The 22762-nt window shown below is 40.5% G+C and overlaps 1 protein-coding gene across 2 annotated transcripts in view; it reads left to right on the forward strand.

Annotated features, from left to right (window-relative positions):
* FAM155A (family with sequence similarity 155 member A) overlaps positions 253 to 22762 on the forward strand; it is a 608391-nt gene continuing 585881 nt past the window's right edge. For both annotated transcript variants that reach the window (XM_005687778.3, XM_018056370.1), the window contains exon 1: positions 253 to 1655. In XM_005687778.3, the coding sequence (XP_005687835.3) occupies positions 744 to 1655 (912 nt within the window). In that variant the 5' untranslated portion in view covers positions 253 to 743. The remainder of the gene's footprint in view (positions 1656 to 22762) is intronic.

The raw sequence follows: 22762 nt of genomic DNA on the forward strand, positions 1-22762 counted from the left end.
GGACTGAAGATGACTGTGGCTCTCGGGAGGCCCAGCGCAGGCGATTCGGCCCCGAGGTCCGGGGGAGGCGGCGTCAGCAGTCGGAGCCCGGCGCCCGCGGGCGGACCTGCGGCAGCGGCGGCGGCGGCGGCGGCCGGAGCGCGGGCTGGGGGGTGGGGGGGCGGGAGCGCCCTGCCGGCGGCCGCCCAGGCTCCGGACTCGAGCAGAGCGAGCGAGAAGTAGCCGCCGGAGGAGCCGAGGAAGGAGCAGCGGGCGGGGGGTGGGGAGGAGGCGCCGGCGAGGCGCTCCGGCCGCAGTCCGTGGGCAGCGGAGACGCGGCGAGCCCCTGGCCGGGGACAGCGGGCCGTCCTCCGCGGGGCCATGGGGACCCGCGCCCTGCCCGTGCCCGGCTGACAGGCGCCGCCACCCCGCCACCTCCGCCGTCGCCTCCTGCACCCGGCCCGCCGCCGGCCACAGCCGCGCCGCCGCCTCCGGGCGCCCCTCTCCCCCCTGCCTCCCTGCCTCTGCATTGTCTCCCACTCGACAGAGGATGGGGTCGGCGGATGCTTAGGTCGGAAGCGAGTCCTGCCTCCCTCCGAAGCCTGGTAATATTGATGTAGGCAAAGAGCGAGAGGAGCGAGGGAGAGAGAGAGGAAAGGGAGGAGGGGAGAAGGCAATCGAACCCCTAAGTCAATGCATATTGTGGTGACACCGGCGCCGGAGCCCTCGCGGTGGAGTCGGCCAGGGCTGTGCGCTCCCAAAATATGACCAGGGGTGCTTGGATGTGTCGGCAGTATGACGACGGATTAAAAATCTGGTTGGCAGCACCCCGGGAGAACGAGAAACCGTTCATCGATTCGGAGAGGGCTCAGAAATGGCGACTGTCTCTGGCCTCTCTCTTGTTTTTCACAGTCCTGCTCTCTGATCACTTGTGGTTCTGCGCCGAGGCCAAGCTGACCCGCGCCCGGGACAAGGAGCAGCAGCAGCAGCAGCAGCAGCAGCAGCGGCAGCAGCGGCAGCGGCAGGAGCAGCGGCAGCGGCAGCGGCAGCACGAGCCGTCCTGGCCCGCGCTCCTAGCGAGCATGGGGGAGCCCTCGCCCGCCGCCCAGGCTCACAGACTCCTCTCCGCCTCCCCGTCCCCCACCCTGCCCCCCTCCCCGGGAGGCGGCGGCGGCGGCGGCAAGGGCGGCCGAGGCACCGACAGCCGGGGCAAGTCTCTTCTTCCAGGAAACTCTGCCAGACCCGCGTGGCGCCTGGAGACTTGTTACCCGCAGGGCGCCTCCTCGGGCCAGTGCTTCACGGTGGAGAGCGCGGACGCCGTGTGCGCCAGGAACTGGAGTCGGGGGGCGGCGGCCCGGGGGGACCAGCGGCAGCAGACCCGGGGCCCGCCGCAGCCAACTCCGCTCTGGAACTTGTCGGATTTTTACCTTTCGTTTTGTAATTCCTACACACTTTGGGAGTTGTTCTCCGGGTTGTCCAGTCCCAACACTTTGAACTGTAGTCTGGATGTGGTGCTCAAGGAGGGCGGTGAGATGACCACTTGCAGACAGTGCGTCGAGGCTTACCAAGACTACGACCACCACGCTCAGGAGAAATACGAAGAGTTCGAAAGCGTGCTGCATAAATACTTGCAATCGGAGGAGTACTCGGTGAAATCGTGTCCTGAGGACTGTAAGGTAGGAACCCGTGGATTTTTTTTTCCCCCTTCCTCGCGCTGTTATCTCTGTGTGTGTTGGGTGGAGGTGTCTTCTAGAGTTTTAAAGTCGCTTTTTGACTCTGGTTTTGTTACTTCGACCATTGTTTTTGTGGTTGTAAGCGCCTGACCTGCTGCTTGACTTGGGACTCTCTTGTGAATTGCTGGTGGATCAGTGCCTTCTGAGAATCCTTGAAAGATCAGGAGGACTCTGGTCTTCTGAGATGATAAAGCCAGTGCTTTAACTATCTCTTAAAGCTACAGAGTTGGTTCAGATTCTGCCACTTTTTTTTTTTTTAATGTAATTTGAGTGAAGCTTCTGAGGAAGACTCTGATGGGACTGCGTACTGGTGACCACAGCTGAAGTCAGAACAGGCTAAGACAGGCATGTGCGGTCTGGCTTATGGACCTTACACATGAAGTCTCTCATAGTGACAAGTTAAGCTGGTTGCCCGAAGAGACAAGAGAAAGTGTTTGTGATTGTTTATGTGGGAAGAACTAAAAGTGTTTTACGTGTTTTCCAGGAGTAATTCTGGTTGTTTCGAAAGTTTGGGGGCCTACCTAAGCGTATTTACTCACATGAGTTTCTTGTTTTCTCTTAGAAATGTGTATAGCTATTGATCAGAAGCTCAGTATGAGTAGGAAATTTTGATTACGTATCTGGTGATAACTGGTCAGTGTTAGATTATTTATTAGTCACCTTATGTAATTAGCTTGAATTTTCAGGATGCTCTCAGGAAGTACTAATTGGCAAATGCTTAACGCCATGACTAAAAAATACTGAACTCATTAATAACATATATTATGTTCAGCCCCTTCCTGTTGAATATAATAATGACTGTAAACCTTGCTGATTCACAAAGGAATAGTGTATGCAAGTTTCTTAAGAAATGGCAAATGTGACCATGGGCACATGTCCTAGTAGAAGTGTTGCTGTCCATGGTGCTGAAATGAGATTTGCTCAAGAGCTCCGTTGAAGATGAAGATACTGCAGTAACCTTTTAGTAGGGGAAGAAATGATGGCAGAATCTCAATAAACCTTGATGTTTTGTTCCAAAGGTAATTTCTTAATGCAATAGAATATTATTGCTTTTCAAAAGAAATAATCCGCCATATTGTCTCTCTACCTTTCTCTTCATCACACCCCGAACCTCCCCTAAGAACACAACAACGAGCCTCCTTTGCCTCACTTGCTGGAAAAGTGTGGTCAAGGGCAGTATGGATCAAAGGGTTCTTGTGATGCTTTCACAGGAGAATTGGCCTAAGGGATTCCTACTTAAACAACACAGTTCAAGGGTTGTATTGATTAGTTGTGCTTTTGACAACTAAGCTAAACTAAAACTAAGCTTGCTTTGCCAACATTCTTTAAGACCAGAAATGTATCTTCTTTGCAAATAATGATATTGCATTTGCAGCAGTAATTTAGAATGCTGTTTCATTAGATAAATGGATCTTAAAAGATTTTTATATATTCTTCTTAACCATATGCCTGGGAATTAATCTTAATGGAAGAAGTTACTAATGAATGACTGGTATATTTATTGCATACTTATTTATTTTGACAAGATAATGTTTCCTCAGAATTGCAAGGAAATGGATCTGTATACTAATTTTACTACCAGTAAAAAACTTGCCAAGGTTTCAGTATATTTATGTTTAAAGTGATACCTTGTAATAATTTGAATTTTCTTGCTTCCTTGAATGTAAACTCTCATAGAAATTTCTAGTTACTTCAGTTTGCATAGGCTCAGTATTTACAAGGTAGTCTACATTGTAGACTACAGAATATTCTTAAATAAGTGTGTCAAATTTATTTTATTTGAAAATTCACATAATAAATATCTATACATATATGTATATATTAATAAATACAGAGTTTTCTCTTGACCTGAAATAATTATCAACTTTATACTTATATCATCATAGCTATAAGGTATAGTGTAGGTTAAATGAATATGTAATATTATAAACTACTTCTGGATTATGTTTCATATAAAGTAGTCATTGTGAGCTATATACACAAAAGCACATTAAAAAAATCTTAACTCCTTTTAGAAACATTTCTTCATACTGAAAAGTAAACACAGACATTTGAGGTTTTCATCTCCACAACACAGGATTTATTACTTGTGATGCCTTGAGCTAGTTTTTGGTTGGTTGGTTGTCAGTTGGAAACACTTGACATTTATTCCAGGATAACGGTTTTCACACAGTTTCAAATTTTGGGTGCCGGGGTTAGGTGTGTTCAGTGTGTGTTCTTGGTTGATAATTTACAAATCTATTGATTAGATCCTTAGCTTAACATACAGCTTCGTTATGATTCTGCAAAACTGCGATCACATCCACATACAAAGTATATTACATGATTTAAAATGCTATTGGTGGTCTTTGAAGAATGTATCTGAGTTTCTTTCTGAACACTTTTACTTATTTCAAACATGCTTATAATTATGAAATGATGTCTATCTTCAGGGGCAATGTTCAAGATATATAGTCCATGCAAAATTTTCTACCTTTTAAGGTTAATGACAAAATCTTAGGCTACATTAAAAGTAAATGCATTATATTTCCAGAATTGGTAATATATTCATGAAAAAGTCTAATTCAATAGTTTCTTAATATATTTATACATTTATATATAGGATATATGCTATAATATTAATTATACAAATAGAATTCATACTTTAGAAGAATTATATTAATTTTATAATACCCATGTATAATTAGTATACCCATGTATGATTAGTATAGTGACTTCCAAACTTTAAAAGTTAGGACATATTATTGCCTTCTAGTTTTATAATTGCTTCCATTAAACAAAAAATGCCACATTCCATATAGGTATGCAATTAAAATGGATTAAATTTAATTTTTATTGAACTTGATTTAAGGGACTTTTGGACCATTATAGTGAAAAAAAAACCCTTAATATTGACTTAATCAAATCATATTGCTTTGGACCTGTAGTCATTGGAGATCAAATATAGCTTGGATTTACTTTAGTAAAGGTTTATTTGCAGTATATAATAGAAATCATTTACATGCAAGAATATTTTTCAATATTCTTAGAGATAGCTGGTTTAACTTTTAAAATAAATATACGTGTTTATCTGGGAATTAATTTATGGTAAAGAACAAGAACTTCTGCATATATCATTTAGACTATAGTATTCAAGTAGCAAAAATTATGACAGTAATTCTTCTCTGAACTTTGCAGTTTTATTCTGAATAATGTTTTTGACATACAGCAAGAATCTGGCAAATCTGCAAAAGTCTTCAAGATGGCTGGCAATATTAAAAAATACACTCTTCCAAGCATAAACAATTACAATGTACATTATTAACATGCCTTAATTTTTGCTTAGTTGTTTTTCTTATGAAGATTTTAAAAAAATATGCCATTCTTTAGCTTCTAGGCATTCTTGAAATTACATATTATAAACCTGAAATATTTAGGGACTATAAATGTCCATGTTACAGGTAAACTTTTGTTACTAATAGTTTTATTCCTCAGACAGATGGTCAGGAAAAGTGAGTTTGAGATTATATTGAGATTCTAATATAAATCACTGTATCACTGTATTTTAATTCTCTTAGAATAGATTCTAATCCTTATACTGTCAAGAATGTAGGCATTCTTATACTTTTTTTTCATAATTTTATGCTGCTGCTGCTGAGTCGCTTCCGTCGTGTCCGACTCTGTGCGACCCCATGGACGGCAGCCCACCAGGCTCCGCCATCCCTGGGATTCTCCAGGCAAGAACACTGGAGTGGGGTGCCATTTCCTTCTCCAACACATGAAAGTGAAAAGTGAAAGTGAAGTCGCTCAGTCATGCCTGACTCTTAGCGACCCCATGGTCTGCAGCCTACCAGGCTCCTCTGTCCATGAGATTTTCCAGGCAAGAGTACTGAAGTGGGGTGCTAAAGTAAATTATATTGTATATTTTATTTAACAGACAATGATCAGAAGAATACTCTGCTAATGTTCCTCATATGTAACAATTGTGATACTCAGAGCTTTGTGTATCGTTTGCAGAAACCACTCAAAAACATTAAGCAGTTTGAGGATGTAAAATTTGGTTACATAATATGTAGTTTAAACAAAAAGTCATTTTAAAATTCTTATTTATTTTAATGTCATACACTGTAGATATTTTAAAATAATTTTTAAGGAAATAAAATATCTAACCATTTTTCCATTTAAATATTATATATAAAATATTTTGCTATAAACAGTGTAGTGCTACTGTATAGATTAGGATGGTATCCAGAGTGTGGATACTTCTGGAAATAGACCTCTTTTACATTCTACCACTGTATTATTTTCAAATCATATTTTTATAACTGAATCACTTCTCTGCAGTATCACACAGTGTAACCTTCAGATGGTCACTTTAACCATTAATAAGGCCATTTATAAGGTCAAAGCCACTGTCATAACTTTTTATGACCAGAATTTTATTTTTAATATTTTTGCCCCATATAAAAATGGGGTGCTTTATAAACCATGGAATGATTTTGGTTGCTTTATAAACCAAGGAATGATTTTTTAAAAAAATTCTGACTTGTAACTGGGTCAGATTAGTAGCTATATAGGGCATAACCACAAAATTTTAATAATTGCTGTTATACATTGGTTTTAATCACTTTAATTAGATGAGATTGGTGTCTGCATATGCAAGGTGAATTAAAGTATAAAGGAAGAAAATCAGATCCGTCTCATGCTGCCCCACAAATGAATCAGAATGCATTAAGAGGTATTTTGATACTAGATTGAATGTACAAAAACAGTCTATAGATAGCTGTTTGAAACGCAATACTATTTAGGTTTGCATTATTGACCTATTGCTTCCATTTCTATTCCCCATTTCCGTTTCAGGCTTGGTCTTCTGTGTCAACCTCACGTTGACTAGGCTCCAAACATGTCATTGTTCGCTTAATGTTAACTTACACTGAAAAGATGTTTCTTCAATATCAGTTAACATTTACTCTAGATCAGTGGTCCTTGGCATTACAGCAGAAAATCCTGGGAATCTTTGAAAATACACCCAGCCCGAAGAGATTCTGATTTCATTAGCCTGACTTGCGTCGTGAGCTTGGGGTCTTCTAGTTTCCCTGGTGCCGTGCAGCCTAGGGTGAGAACCGCTGTTCTAGTTGAGTGGCGAGCGGAGTGGAAAGACCTTTTAGGTCCTGCGCCTCTGTAATACACAGCCTCATTGGTTCAACAGATGAGAAAGGAACTTCCATTGTTTCTAAGTGGTAAAGGCAACAGGGTATGGTCACGGGTAGGGGGAGCGAATACCCTGTGGCTGGGTGGAGGGAGTCAGATGAAACACGAACTAGCTGTGTGCGAGGTTTAGGGAACGTGCCAAGGAAAGAACATGGAGAGAAGGGTGCAGAGAAGACGGGAACTTTGAACATTCGAGGATGGGCCAGTTGGCTGTGGATTTTCTGTCTTTGGGCCAGAACTGAGTCATTATTCCGTTGTTCACTGATGGGCTGAGCACATGAGTGCAGAAATTAGATGACTGTCTCTCTGTGAGACGACCAACTATTTGATTAGAGGAGCCTCAGCCTCCTCACTTCGTCTCTAATTTTAGCTTGTATAAATGGCTAGAAGTTACACTTTTTCAAAAGTATGCATTGGTGTTAAGAGAAAACATTTCGGCTTGTCATAGTATTTCATGTGGTTTGGTTTATTCTTTCTGCAACTATTTACTTTATTAAACCTAGAAAATTACTAATGTTTTTTATTGTTCTTTCTCCATTGTGATGACGAGCCATATCTCCTCTTTTACTTACTCCTATCATAGTGGAAGAACTAGTTGACATTCACACAGTGTTGTGAAGGTACAAGGTGCTAAGTGGACACAGAATGCTACCACACTTAATTTAGGAATTCATTTTAGAAGGATCTTATCATTGTTCTGTTTTGAAGGGATTGTAATATCATCACATTTTATTTTTTTATTCTTTAAAAGTTTAGATTACAAATGCTGTGAAACACTGAAATTACCTTAAACTAATATGCAATAAAGACATTACAATCCATATAATGAAATTTCAGTAATAAAATGTTTTAATTTCCTTTGATTCTTTAAAACTGAAAACAGGAATTCACATCTGCCTTTCTTTGGTAATAAATAGTTAATGATTTATACTATGTATTGTGTAGAATGCATGAAAATATTTCCTTCTTGGGTGTTTAAAGTGTTGAAAGGTTAGTAGCTGATTTTCCCTCTCTGTTTCTACATAGAGTCATTTATTAAAAGAAAAAGTTGTAGATGCTATTATGGATGGTAAAAAAAAAAATCCTGCAAAAAAAAAAAATGCAAGTTTACTAGTGTTTAAATTCAGTTACTGACCTTAGCAGCAGTAGTAGTATATCTACATGTATGTGGAATGGGTGGGTGCGATAATTACTTCTTTAGAAATACATGGGAACTGTATATGTCAGATGCTCTGTCCCTCTTGAGAAGGAAATTGGGCTCTACTCAAAACTGTGAGTCCTCACCCTTCAATTTCCTCTTCTTCCTATCAGCGTGCCCTCTTGCTTTCATCTGGCTGAATCCTCTCCTGGCATCTGGAGGCTTCACTCCCAGGGCCTGTGTCCCATGGGAAACCCAGAGTTCAGAAATCTTCCTTCTCTGCATGTCCACTGCCATCAGGAATAATCAGTCTCTTTCCTACTGAACTGTCACTCACTTAGTTTATTTGGGGAAAAAAAACGATTGAGCTAAGGTCTAAATGTATGATCGTGACAAAGTATTGGTTTTCTCAGAAAATGATTGGAGTCACTCAGAAGTTTAAGTACCAGGACGAGCTTCAGTAGTAGCTAACAAGTTTTAGAGTTGATTAGAAGTCAGGAACTAGTCTAATTCATTTAATCATGCCGTCTTTATAAGTTCTACCACGTATTTTACAGATGAGTAAAGTGAGGACATAAAGTTAACTCTTCCAAGGTCAAGCTGGTAGTGTTAAAGGTCAAGCTCACTTCCTCATCTTACTGTGTTTCCTTTTCTCCCTTCATTATGACCATTACAGTCATATTGGGTCAGTTCAGTTCAGTTCAGTCGCTCAGTCATGTCCGACTCTTCGCGACACCATGAGCTGCAGCACGCCAGGCCTCCCTGTCCATCACCAACTCCCGGAGCCCATCCAAACTCATGTCCATTGAGTCAGTGATGCCATCCCACCATCTCATCCTCTGTTGTCCCCTTTCCTCTTGCTCTCAATCTTTCCCAGCATCAGGGTCTTTTCCAGTGAGTCAGCTCTTGGCATCAGGTGGCCAAAGTATTGGAGCTGCAGGTTCAACATCAGACCTTCCAATGAACACCACAGTTCATATTGAATAGTTAAGAGATAAGTATATAAATCCACAAATACTTAAAAAATTTTCATTTATCATTAAAAGTGTTTTATAGATGATATAGCAAGCTATGATGGCAGAAATTTTGGAGTCCTAGACAGCTGGAATGAAAGGCCAAGAATTCCAGGTTCATCATTTCAAAGTCTTGTTGCGGGGTTGGGGGGTTTATGACTATGAATAAATGGTTTGACTATCAGCAGAACACTTAGATTTCCATTTCGAGTGGAGCAGAGGAAGGATATAGATACAGTTTTGAAGGGAGGGAAGCAGACTTTGGAAATCTGTAATAGTTCTTACACTGAATTTGTAAGTTTAGTAAGATATAGTCACTTTTTGTTTAATAATTTTTAACAGCCATCCAATTTTTACCACAGTGTTTTAAAAGATGTTGAGTTTATGAGTTGAGAATTGTGTACATATTGCCTGAAATCTGTAATAGTTAGAAATCTTAATATTTATCTAAACTTTATTAGCCCTTTATATGCCCTCTTTCTAAATACAGTCATACTGAGGGGTCAGGGCTTCAGTGTGTAAATTTGGGGGGACATAATTCCACTCACACATTGAGTAAGCTATATGGCAAGAGCTGGAGGAAATGCCTCTGGGGAGATATTAGTGCTCAGTTGTGAAGAACTGTGTATCCCATGCTAGGGGCTTGAATCTCATCCTCTATGTGATATAATATCAGAGAGGAATTTTAATCAAGTGATTTACTTGAGATGGTTTGTTTTCAAAACAAAGCAAGCTTAGCCCTGGCAGCAGTATGTTGATAGTTTGGAAGAGGGTGAAGTGATGCCAGAAACTAAATTTCAAATTATACTTTATTTCAGTTAGTCTAAATTTAAACAACCCCAAGTGGCTAGTGGCTACCAGGATGGAGAGAAGATTCTAAATGACTGTGGTGGCTATGGGAGGGGAGAAGAAAGCAAGATTCAGGAGACTTTTCTGAGTTCTACCTTACCAGTTGCCATGTAGAGGAAGGATTTGATTCAGACTTTAGGAAAGGTGATATTCTGGATGTGGATGCATATAATGAGATAGCAGATCCAGGAGGAAGAACACATTGGGATTGAGATTAGTGAAATGACAGGAGTCCATTCTTGGAGATAGTGCCATCAGGAGATGTCCAGTAGATAGCGTATCATATAAGTAGGGCCTTTGGTGCGGTATCTACTCTCTACGTGTGATGTGGTTTGATCTAGGAAGCTGTGTGCAGAGAGTAGATGATTTAACAGAAGCAGATTCCATGGAGAGAATGTCAAAGACGAATTCTGAGGAAGAGCCACCTTAAAGGGTCTGGGCAGAAAAGGGACCAGAAATAGAGACTGAGAAGAAACAGGTAATGAGAGTGAAAATGGGAGGGTGAGAACAGAGAGAGGATGGGGGAGGGTGGGTGGGGAGGTGGGAGGGGAGGGGCAGAGACGGACGGAAAGGAGAGCATCCTTCGAATGTGAAGATCTGAACAATATAGGGAGGAGCTTTAAGAAGGATGTAGAGTCAGTCAAGGGTGTCTTATGTTTCAGAAAGAGCATGTAGGATGAAGCCTAGAAATAGGTCACTGCATCTGACAATTAAGTCTTGTTGAGCCTTACAAGACTAGCTTCAATAGAATGACGAAAGAGATGTCAGATTGTGGTGCATTAAGGAGTGAGCTGAGTGGAGGAAATAAAGACTAGTTTGGACGATTCTTCATTAAGTTCAGCGGTGAAAAGAAAAGGGAAATGAAACGGCGGGAAGATGTGAGTTTAAAGGAATAAATATTTTATGATGAAATAAGCATTCGAATATTTGTAGTTTGGACCCAGATGGGAGTATGATATTGAAAGTATCACTTTCAGAAAAAATTAGTGCTGGCCCCAGATCCCAAAGAAAAGAGGACAGGCTCTAATTTATTGCTTGTTCTCGGGAAGGAGGGAGGTTTTATCTTTGTACATTGTGCTGTGCAGCTAAGATCCTTTGTTTTGTTGTTTATATTTTAAAGAGGAACAATGGTTTAATTTCGGAATTTCAGGCAATAAGTACAATTGTTATCTTGAAAATGCTTAAATAAAGTAGAATATTCATTTTCAAATAATAGAAAATAATTATTAGCTGTAAATATGAGATCATAAATAATTATATGTGTCACTGTGAATTATTTTCTTTAGAAATGTGCTGTCCTGGGGTTCAGTGACATATTTATTGAGTCCATGGAATTAAATATGGCTATCTCATTATCTGTTTTCTTCAAAAATATTAGTATGTTTGATAGAAAGTTCTAAAAATAGAAATTAGTTTTAAACCTAATAGAGAAGTATAGTAAAATAGTTGCAAGAAGTATTGTAGATAGACCGGGTTCAACTCCCAGTTTCATCTCCTATTAATTATATGACATCATGAAAATTACTTAAAATAGGGATCCTAGCACCTCTTTCATAAGACAGTTATGGGAAGAAATCAAGAGACTCCCATGCTTGTTGAAGTATCTAACCCATGGCTTGATGATGCCCAATACGTAGAGGCAGTTCATTAAAACCCATGGGGAAAAAGCCCTGGGGAAATCAGTAAAAGTGCTTCACTTGAGATCTCATGTAAATTTTCAGGTAAGCAACAGTCAGTTACAAGCGTTTTATAAACAGACTTTGCATTTTGCATGATAAACCTGATTTTACTATGTCTACATCCCCTCTGCTTCTCTGGAAAGGTGACTAAAGGTGAGTCTTTACAATGAAACAGAAAACAAAAATTCAGCCAAAAACAAAATTCAGGGTGAAAATGTTGCATCCCTAAAGCTTGACTCTTCCCCGTGTTATTTCAGATTAAAAATAAACATGTGCTGGGTTTTAGACTCAGTGGATCCTCTTAGATTACTGCAAAGGGACTTGAGCCCTTTCCTGTACAAACGTTTGGGGGAGGACGGGTGGAGCAGCCATGGTAATGACCCTCCATCTCCTGGAAGCCTTGGGGTGAAAATAATCTTGGGAGAAATTCTTTGTTATGTAGCTCGTCAGGCACTGCAGAGTCTCCTGTGCCTCCGAGCTCCGTTTTGAAAGTTGGAGCCCTTTGCTGACCCCTCTAGCTCCTTGTCTTTGTGGTCTGTTTGGGTTGCCCCTGTTATCGTCCCCTCTGGCCCTTCATTTACACACTCTGCCGTGCTTAGTGCTTTTATTAATTGGGGGGGAGAGGAAGTAGAGTTAAAGGTGGCCTCGGCGTGTGGACTGGAGCTGGTGGACGAGGCCCACGTGTTGAGCGCCCAGATACGCCAGACTGAGTGGGGTAGGCTGGAGGACCGCGAGCTGTGCTCCGGGAATGGGACATGGTTGCCCTCAGAAAGGAAAGGTGCAGCAAGGTTCTTTAACTTGATAAAAATTGCCGTGTGGAAGCGGGGGTCTTGCTTCAACAAATGGGTTAATTAAGGCTTAGAGAAGGTAGGAAGTGTGCCGAAGTTCTCACAGACAAGTGTGGCATAGACAGGACGCAAACCAGTAGTATCAGGCTCTTAATCTCCTGGCCTCTGACTTTATTATAATGTGCTCACTCTGTCACAGATCATTGCTCATCTAGTTTTTTTTTTTTTTTTTTTTAATTTTTTAGGGGGAGAATGTGGGTGGCTGACAGCAGGAGTGGATAGAATATAAAGTTCTTTGGCACATAAGAGAAATTATAACTTCTTTCATCGAGTTTTTCTGTTGCAGCAGCTGGGTGTAGGAGAAGAGCATAGGCCTAAAAGTCAGAAACACCTAGATTTACATGGCTGTTCCAGCAGTTCCTGCAAGATGTGGATACTTGCATCTCCATGTTGAGGAGAGAAGGAACAGGTATATAATAAAAAGGGTAGCTGGCGAGGGAGTTTCCTGGTGGCCTAGTAGTTAGGATTCCAGGCATTCACTGTAATGACTTGGACTCTATCCCTGGTTGGGGAACTGAGATCCTGCAAGCCAAGCGGGCAAATATATATATATATAGTGGACGGTGGAGGTCTCAGCTGTTCATCCAGTCTGCTCTGGGAAGACAGGATGGCGTCACCCTGCAGAGCTCGCCCGACTGTTAGACACTGAGCTGATGGGAAACATTGACAAGTTTCCTTCTGACCCAGTCATCAGTCTCTGACCAGAGCTGTCCTGGTGCAGATCAACTCCCTGATAGAGACTTTTGACTTGTTTTCCATAGAGGCATTTAAAAAGGCACTGGTGGTGTATTTAATCTTGGGAATCATAGTGACCCTAGATAAGCAGTGAGAGTCTGTCTGAAGAGAAGCAAGTATTTTTAAAAAGGTGAATCTGAATCTTAAACCATTAAAAACAAACAAACAAAAAAAGAACCCCACAGAATTTCTCCTTCTCCTTAGTGAAAATGAGATAGGTCACTGTGGGCCGTTAAGCAAGGAGTTGTGGGCACCCGTGCTTTCTGAGGCAGTGGCGTCATGTCAGAACCCAGGTGCCATCACATGGGGAAAAAGACCACAGGCAAGTGCAGATGACCTAGCTGTCAGTGGAGCTGTGAGGCTTACATCTGATTAGCTTTGTAGAGGGCTGGCAAATTATGACAAGTTTCAGATATGTTCAATCTGCCCCCTGGATTTCCTAAATATGTATTGAAAATTTAGAAGTCACTTATGAAAAAAATGAGCCCTTTCCTTATCATTTCAGTATAGACTTTTCAAACGAAAGGTTCATTTTCATTTGATATGTCTGAAAATTCCAGTGAGATGGATTTCAAGTCTGAGTAAACAAAATCCTTGTCAGCATAGTTTGGCTTCTTTGATGAATATAGATTATTTTCAACTGGCATAGTTATCAGCTGCTCAGTCATGGACTTGATTTCTCTACTTGATTAATTGGCTATTTAAAATTATTAAAATAAATGATTCAATCTTTAGGTCCTTGTATTTTTTTGATCATATGACTTAATGGATAGAATAGGCCAACCGTATATATGCTGCTTCACCTACAAGAAGTCAAAGCAGTTATTTATCTAAATAATTTTTGACAAGAGCAAGCGTATTAAAAGAGTGACCAAACTCTTTTTGTTTGTTTAGTCTTTGAGAAATAATTTCTTTCCAAATAACTTAAAAATCTGGAAAAAGTTAACAAGATCCTTGAATATTTGTAAGTCTCCAATCTGTAATTTTATTAAGCACATTATTAAGTGCTTGAACTTTTCATAACAAAAATCTAAAATGGTTCCCTGAGGGCAGCGGAGTTGATTTTTGATAATCTTCAATTATTTTATGAAGGTAGAGACTTTAAAAGGCCCTGATAAAGAGTTAGTTTTAACATGGACAGAGAGGCTGGGCTTTGCCCTAGTTGTGCTGTCCAGACGGCAGCATGGCATATGTGCCCAACTCAAAGTTCACTGACCGTTGGTGGTGGTTTAGTAGCTAAGTCGTGTCCGACTCTTGTGACCCTATGGACTGCAGCTCGCCAGGCTTCTCTGTCCATGGAATTCTCCAGGCAAGAATACTGGAGTGGGTTGCCATTTCATTCTCCAGGGGATCTTCCCAACCCAGGGATGGAACCTGAGTCTCCCTCATTGCAGGCAAATTATTTACCAGCTGAGCTACAAGTTAGGTTCTGTACTGCAGTTTCTCCAGCATTGCACTCTAATTGGATGGATGTTTAGGTTTTTCCACAATACCCACTTTAAACAGATAAATGCGAAAGCTCAGCAGTCCAAATTTGCATTTCTTTACCACTTGTTTATATTAATAAAAATGAAAACAATATAGCTAAAGGCATTCAACAACTTCCTTTTTTTTTTCAAGTCAAGACTAGATTTTGTTGTAGATGAACTATAGAAGAGTTAACTCATGATAGATATTGTCTGGGGTTCCCTGATAGCTCAGCAGGTAAAGAATCCGCCTGTAATGCAGGAGACACGTAGATATTGTTTAGAGAAAAACATTTTCCCTTCATCTAAATATATTAGTTTATCTTCATGGCCTGACATTTGACATACACGTGACCAGGTGAAGGTGCTGCAGAGCCAGAGGCAGCACATGATGGTTAATGGAGTCCCCACTCCCAACTTCCTGTGTGACTGGCTGCAGAGACCAAAGGCAACCCACAGCGGTCAGTGGAGGGCCCCACTTCCTGTGTGACTGATGATCAGAATTTCTTTTTGTCTGTGTAATGTGGCCTCCATTCTGGGTTGTTTTGTATGACCCTCAGCCTATTCTTATTCTCCCGTTTTTTTTCTTTTTTTTTCTTCTTTTTCTACTGTGACAATATATGATGCGTTTAATGTAGTAAATTAGTAAAGAGAGTTTCCCAAGAGGCTGTTCAGCTCAGTTCCTCTGATTTCTCCAGTTAATGGTGAAGGGCCGTGCTGAGGGCTGCCAGTGCTTGCTTTGGATTTCAGCAGGTGGATCAGAGGGGCCAAAAGACTGTCAGGCCTGAAGAGAACACACCCATTTTCTCAGAGTGATCACAGTGGTTATTTTAATCTTCGCTGCCATCCAGATATATTAAAGGATGCTGCATAAAGAACATTTTAATAACTTAATTTGTAATCATCGCCTCTGGGAATGCACTTTGTCATACAGTTTTTGGTGCTCTATAGTAAAAAAAATAGTATAAGGACGAATGAATATTTTCCTTTAAAAACAGATCTTTAGTGGTAACTGTTTTAGATAATTTGAGCACTATTATTATATGGCAATAGTAATTTAGGCACTGAGATAAAAGATATCCCACAGTGCACCTAGTTAAAAAAAGAATAAATAATCAGATACTTCATCATGTGTGACTCACATATGGACATGAAAAAAATGTAAGCACTTTATATATAAACAGGGTACTTACTAACGTAAGAGAAGGAAGGAATATGAGGGAAAATCCAGGAGAATATTTGATTTTCTTTTTCTAGGTACTTGTTAATGAGAACAAAATTAAAAGGCATGTAAATCTCTTAAGCTAAAAGCTCTTGTGTTCATAATCTGCTACTAAGAAAACCCCAACAACTTGGTAACAAATATTTCTTTTCAAGTGGTCTCGCTTTCAACCTGTAAATGGAAATTAGATTTCACTTAGAGCTTTGAAATCATGACAGTGCTGCAATTTCAACATGAAATTGTTTCTTCTAACTTGCTTATAAATTCATTCTTTCCCTCTCAAAAATACAATCGGCCCTAAGTCAAATAATTACAAAATACTAATTTTATAAAATATGGTGTTTGATATCTTTGTTGCTGAACAAGAGAGCTTTTTATATGGCAAATATAAACACAGTATTTTATTTGTACATGCTTCTTTGGGTAATTATGGGTTTCAAAAGTAATAAACAGCAGTGTAATTATTCCATAGCTTGCAGTGGGGATGTGTTTCCTTAATCTGGCCACTTTAAGAAAGAAATAACTATTCATCTCTGAACCTTTTCAGAAAAGCAATTTAAAAAAATTCAGTTTTTTTTTCAAATTTAGAAAAATATATCATTGTTTGGTTCTGATTAGTTTATGAATTTTAAGAGACTGGAAAGATATAACTTTACAATGGTTATTTCATCTGAGAAATCACCTAGACAGGTCAGATAGTTCCAAAACTTTAAGTAACCCACAGAGAAATGTTTTAAAATATCAATTTCCACTTAAGGAGAGCATTGTGACATCTGTGAGTTGCTTTGATGTAGTTTGGCTAAAAATATAAAAGTATAATAATTATGGCAACATTTGCCAAATCTATGTTATGATTATATGGGTGTTATTAGTCTTTCAGATTCTCTATATGTTTAATTTCTTCATAATTCAAAACGGTTTTAAAAAAGAATCAATAGTCTGTGGGGAGGAAAATGTTGGCTAATTACGCCAGTATTATTAATGCAGTCTGTGTAAGTTATATATTTATTATAATTTGGTAAACTGACACTGTGGCTTAAAAAAATCACTTTCCAAGCATTTCTGTATCATTTCACAGTATGGAATGAGCTAGAGTGCTAGCAATATGACAAGGAAGAAGCTGAATCCCTAATGGATATTCAGGGACTTTTTGTATTACTCGTATAGAAATAGATAATAAGTATAGTGACTGCTTTGGTCCTCTGATGAAGAAAGTTTGTTAATCAGTCAGCAACCCAAGTATAGGGAAAAAATGATAAAAAGCTATTTCTCTGTCTTGGTAAATATTAATTTTGCTTTTTAAATTTTGATTTGATTCATGGGTAGGCAGCAAAGCTATGCCCAAAGTTGGAGGACAGTGTTCTCCCCTGTTAAGACCCTGTGTGTGCATGCTTCACAGTTAACACCTGGTGTTGGTGCTAGACCCGATTTGTTTAGTTCTCTGAAGTAGGTCTGATAACTATCCCCATTCTGCAGAAAAGTGAGCAAAGGGCATAAGACTTTTACTTAAAACGCTTGACAATTTTATTTGTTTTCTATTACATTGCTATAGTATAGAACCAGTCCTGATATGAAGACAATTTCTAGCAGCGTGTGGATGGTTTACATGATAAATCCATGAAATTGACTTCATACATATATGCTTGCCCATTTGTTTCTCCTGTTAGATTTTGAGACGCCCCTTCAAGCTAGGAATTACGACTTATTTCTATTTTGTGTGTGATCATTTTTAAAGAACAAAAGAAAGAAAACCTGAGCTTGTGAGGGTTATAAAACATCGAGGCAGATTCTTTGATGCTTCTCCACCTGAGAGGGTGCCCTCCCTCTGAATCTGGGTATGCTTATTATGACTGCTTCATTCAAAAGACTGGTACAGAAATAGTGCTCCGTGACTGCCAAGGTAGGTGATACAAGGTTATGCAGTTTCTTCCTTGTTCTCTGGGACACGTATTCTTGAAGCTTTGGGCTGCCAGTGAACCCAAGACCGCCATCCAGTAAGGAAAAGCCACATAGAAAGACCACGGGTAGGCTTTCTCATGGACAGTCTCGATTGAGCCCAGCCTTTGAGTTGTCCCAGGCCAGGTGGCACACATGTGAGTGAAGCCTCCAGATGAGCCCTCCCCCCAGCCATTTAAGTCACCACGAGCCCTTCAAATGCTCTCCAAGCACCAGACACTTCAGAGGATGGAAAAGCTGCTCTCTCTGCGATGCCTGATATCCTGAGGCAAAGAATCGTACCTGTAATAAAGTAGTTGCCGTTTCATACTGCATTTTAGTGGTTTGTTGTGCAACAATAGATCATGGGACTGTGTTCGATAATAGTTGTTGAATGGCTGATTCTCCATTAAGTGAGAGGTTTCATTGAGTACAACTAATGAGCACTGAAATACAAGAAACCTGTGTGGTCTCATATGCATTGTTGCATTCCCCGCCCCCCCCCCCCCCCCCCCCCCCGCCCTCTGGTTAGCAGTGCCGGTAAGTTGAGGTTGTTCTTGTGACATATTCTCCTGGCAGTTCATGTGATTCATTTAGTAACCAATATTCATGCACTGACTTTTGTGGCCAGGTCATCATCTGAGGAATTTTGATGTGTGTGGTGTTAAGATATGATGCCTGTGAGCAGGTCGCGTGCAGCACAACTGAAAAGATGCACTTCGAGGCTGCACATGGACAGTGCCACGGAGAGACAGGGCACAGTCGTCTCCAAAGAGCTGCTTCCTGCCTTCACTGGGTCACCCAGTGTGTCTCACTGTGTGTCCATCTCTGGAAGGTCAAGTGAAAGCTAGTATAACCATCCCCATCATTAAAGTGTCAAAATGTGTCTGCTGAAATTTTTGCGTTATCTAGAATATTCAGCTGAAATCCTCATGTTTTGATTTTTTTTAAGACTAACAAGTTATAGTGAACTATTTATTTATAGTGAACTGTCCATGGGGTCACAAAGAGTCGGACACGACTGAAGTGAACTGAACTGATAGTGAGCTAGCCCACTTGAAATGGAATAATTTATTTTGCATTTATGACCTAAATTGTTTTCAAATGGTTGATTATTATGATATTCTCTCTTAGCCACACGTTTTTGCTGTTTCTTAAGAGGAAGTAGTTACATTTTCACTCATATATTAAAATCATCACTTCTTGTATCATGCACCTACTAGCCATATCTTTGGAATTTTCTAAACATCATTTGCACAAGTTTTCACATTCAATTTATCTAGAATATTTGGGAAAGAATTAAAAGCCACAAATCAAGAGAGAGAACTAGGCCTGGTGTAATCAGGAGCAAGTGGCTGATCAGGAGCAAGGATCTGAATGCTGGGTAGAGAAGGCAGAGGCAAACAGTCGTCATGAAGGAAAGCACCAGTCAGCATTTTAGTACTTTCATTGTTCAGTTGCTAAGTCATGTCCAGCTCTTTGTGACCCCATGGGCTGCAGCACACCAGGCTTCCCTGTCCTTCACTATCTCCCTAAGTTTGCTCAAACTCATGTCCATTGATGCCATCCAACCATCTCATCCTCTGTAGCCCCCTACTCCTCCTGCCCTCAGTCTTTCCCAGCATCAGGGTCTTTTCCAATGAGTTGCCTCTTTGTATCAGGTGGCCAAAGTATTGGAGCTTCAGCTTCAGCATCAGTCCTTCCAATGAATATTCAGGGTTGATTTCCTTTAGGATGGACTACTTTGATCTCCTTGCAGTCCAAGGGACTCCCCAAGAATCTTCTCCATCACTGCAATTCAAAAAACATCAATTTTGTGGTGCTCAGCCTTCTTTATGGTCCAACTCTCACATGCGTCATTTACCAAGCATTTTATTCAATGGGGGTGCTTACCAGTTTTCATGGATAGTTTCAAAACTCAAATTATATTGTATTTGACTTCTTTTTAAAGTTTAAAGTGAAGCAGCTTAAGTTTATTTATTTTTGGTTTGCAAACAAACAAAAAACAACCCCCAAACTTGAGAATTTCCATTGTATTAGTTATTGCTCTGTAACAAATAGCACAAACTTGAAGACTTAAAACAACACATGTATATTATCTCTCAGTATCTGCAGGTCAGATTCTGACGTGGTTTTGGTATGTCCTCAGCAAGTCTGCAATCGGTGTGTGAGCCAGAGCTGGGGTCTCCACTGAGACTTTACTAGGGAAAGGTCAGACTCCAAACCCTCGTTGTGGTTGGTGGGATTCGTGCCTTGCAGACTATGGACCTGGGATACTCAGTGCTCGTCAGCGGGACGCTGCCTTTGGTTCTTTGCCAGGTGGCCCTCCCTCAGCTTGTCCATAGCCTGGCATCTTGCTGCTTGAAAGACAGCAAGAGGGCATTTTCTCAGCAAGACGGACATTACAGTCTTATGCAATGCCATCATGAAAATGACAGCTCTCACCTTCGTCCTCTTCTGTTCTGTGGAAGCAAGTCCTGACACTGAAGGGGAGATGGCTGGGCTACCCCAGGACACGAAGCGCAGGACAAAGGATGGTGGCACGTTAGAGACTGTTTGACCATCAATTGCTGTTAAGGTCCCTCAGAGATATTGGTCTCTAGATAGGCAGAGACAATGCAAGATCCGTCTTCATTTTTGTTTTGATACCAGGTCAGTATCTGATACGTGTGTAACTATTAATGTAGGAGATCACCAGCATTATTAAGTACAGATGCATTTCATTGCAGGGACATATGTAAAGAAGGGACTTCTGTGGTGGCTCAGATGGTAAAGAATCTGCCTGCAATGCAGGAGACCTGGGTTTGATTCCTGGGTTGGGAAGATTCCCTGGAGAAGGGAACGGCAACCCACTCCAGGATTCTTGCCTGGAGAACCCCACAGACAGAGGGGCCTGGGAGGCTGCAGTCCATGGGGTCGCAAAGAGGTGGACACAATTGAGCTACTAATACATACACACACATATGTAAGGAGAATCTTATTAGGCTTGATTCTGCACGGACAAAGTGAAATTTTAATTAAAGAAATTGAAAGTGATCATTGTCAGTCCATCTTACTTCTTCCAAAATTGTTTCTGTGTGAAATTAAATTTTTAACTTTGCCTTGTAATATTTTTTAGAATTTAAGAGATTTGCTATACTCATGGAATGATATCCCATAAATGCTTCAGAAGAATGCAATTTGTTTCCTAAAATACATTTTTAGGATAAATTAATGAATTTTAGAACCTGTAGTTTCTAAATGGTGACCTGTAATTCCATAATAAGATTGATTTGTTTAGACCAATAGAGTAATCTCGTATGCCTATTTAGTCATCCATATAAATCTCATTTGTCTGGAATGCTGCCCACAATGCTAAATTCAGATTAAAGATTTCAGCAATGGGATTTGAAATAAACACGAAGGCAGTTTAGAGCAACCACTTTTATGAATAGAAGCCTTAAGACTATATGTCTTCAACTATTCTGGCCCAACTAGAATACTTAGTTCTTTTTACCATTTCTGGAATGGCAGACATTTTCCTAGGAGCAACTTCTGTCTTTAGCCGTGGATGCTCGTTAGGGCTCAAATTCTGCCTGCCTAACACTGCTGTACACTAGGGTGTGCACGTGTGTGTTTAGTTGCTAAGTCGTGTCTGATTCTTTGCGACCCCATAGACTGTAGCCCACCAGACACCTTCGTGCATGGGATTTCCCAGGTGAGAATACTGGAGTGGGTTACCATTTCCTCTTCAGGGGATCTTCCTGACCCAGGGATTGAACCCATATCTCCTCCATTGCAGGCAAATTCTTTACCACTGAGCTACCAGGGAAGCCCCGCATTATATTTACTTGAGTAAAATGGTTTTCCAATGTTTTGCTTACTGTATTTTTTTTATTTTTATTTTTCGGGAGAGTAAAAATATCCTTGGCGTAGGACAGGGAGTATAAAATCAGACTTGGGAGGTAAGTAGGCAGTATCAATCAGGATAGATCAGGTTATGCTGAGTTAATAAACATCCCCAAATGGCAGTGACTTACAACAATGACACCTCCTAGAGATTTCTTTCTTGCTAACAGTATATGTCGTGGATTGACAGTGCCTCTGTTATGCATTTTCAATCCAGACTTCAGTCTGCCAGAACAGTCGCTGCTTAGAACATTGTCAGTCTTGTGGCAGAAAGAAACGAGACAGAATACCATACTCTGGCTCATAAAAGTCCATCTCAAAAGAGACAGACTGCTTAAAGTTCCGTCTCACTGGCTGAAGCGTCACACGACCATTCCTGTGTTCAGCAGAGCAGAGAGGAAGCTAGAGTGGCACGCGGCAGTACAGTCTCCCAGAGAAAACTGCAGAGATGGACAAGATGCAGAGACTGTGGGCTCAAAGAAGATCTGTTTTTAGATTTCAAGTCTTTGCTGATGGCTGGTACTTTTAAACGTAGGTTTTAAAAAATTATATATTAAATCCAGCTCTGCCATTACCTTCCAAGTGTAAAATGAGGCTTTTTTTTTTTTTAAGGAAAATATAAGAGTAACATGGAGACTTATATTACCATATGTAAATAGCCAAGGGAATTTGCTGTATGGCTCAGGAAACTAAAACAGGGGCTCTGTATCAACGTAGAGGGGTGGGATGGGGCGGGAGATGGGAGGGAGGTTCAAAAGGGGCAGGGTTTATGTATACCTGTGGCTGAGTCTTGTTGGGGTTTGATGGGAAGCAACAAAATTCTGTAAAGCAGTTATCCTTCAGTAAAGAAATTAATTAATTTAAAAAACAATTATCTAGTCAAAGAAAAAGGAGAGTATTCCAAAGATTACGTTATTAGTGGCATTCTTTTGGATGGTATGATATATGGACATAAAATGATATAACTGATAGATGAGACCTTTCCTTATATAATTTTAAAATGTAAGTAATTTGAAAGCAAATTATAACTTTCTGGGGAGTGGGAGAAGAGTGGATTGATGTGTATAGTGATGTTTTAGAGTGCTGT

The sequence above is a fragment of the Capra hircus genome, chromosome 12 (genome assembly GCF_001704415.2).
Source record: "Capra hircus breed San Clemente chromosome 12, ASM170441v1, whole genome shotgun sequence".
Lineage (NCBI taxonomy): Eukaryota > Metazoa > Chordata > Mammalia > Artiodactyla > Bovidae > Capra > Capra hircus.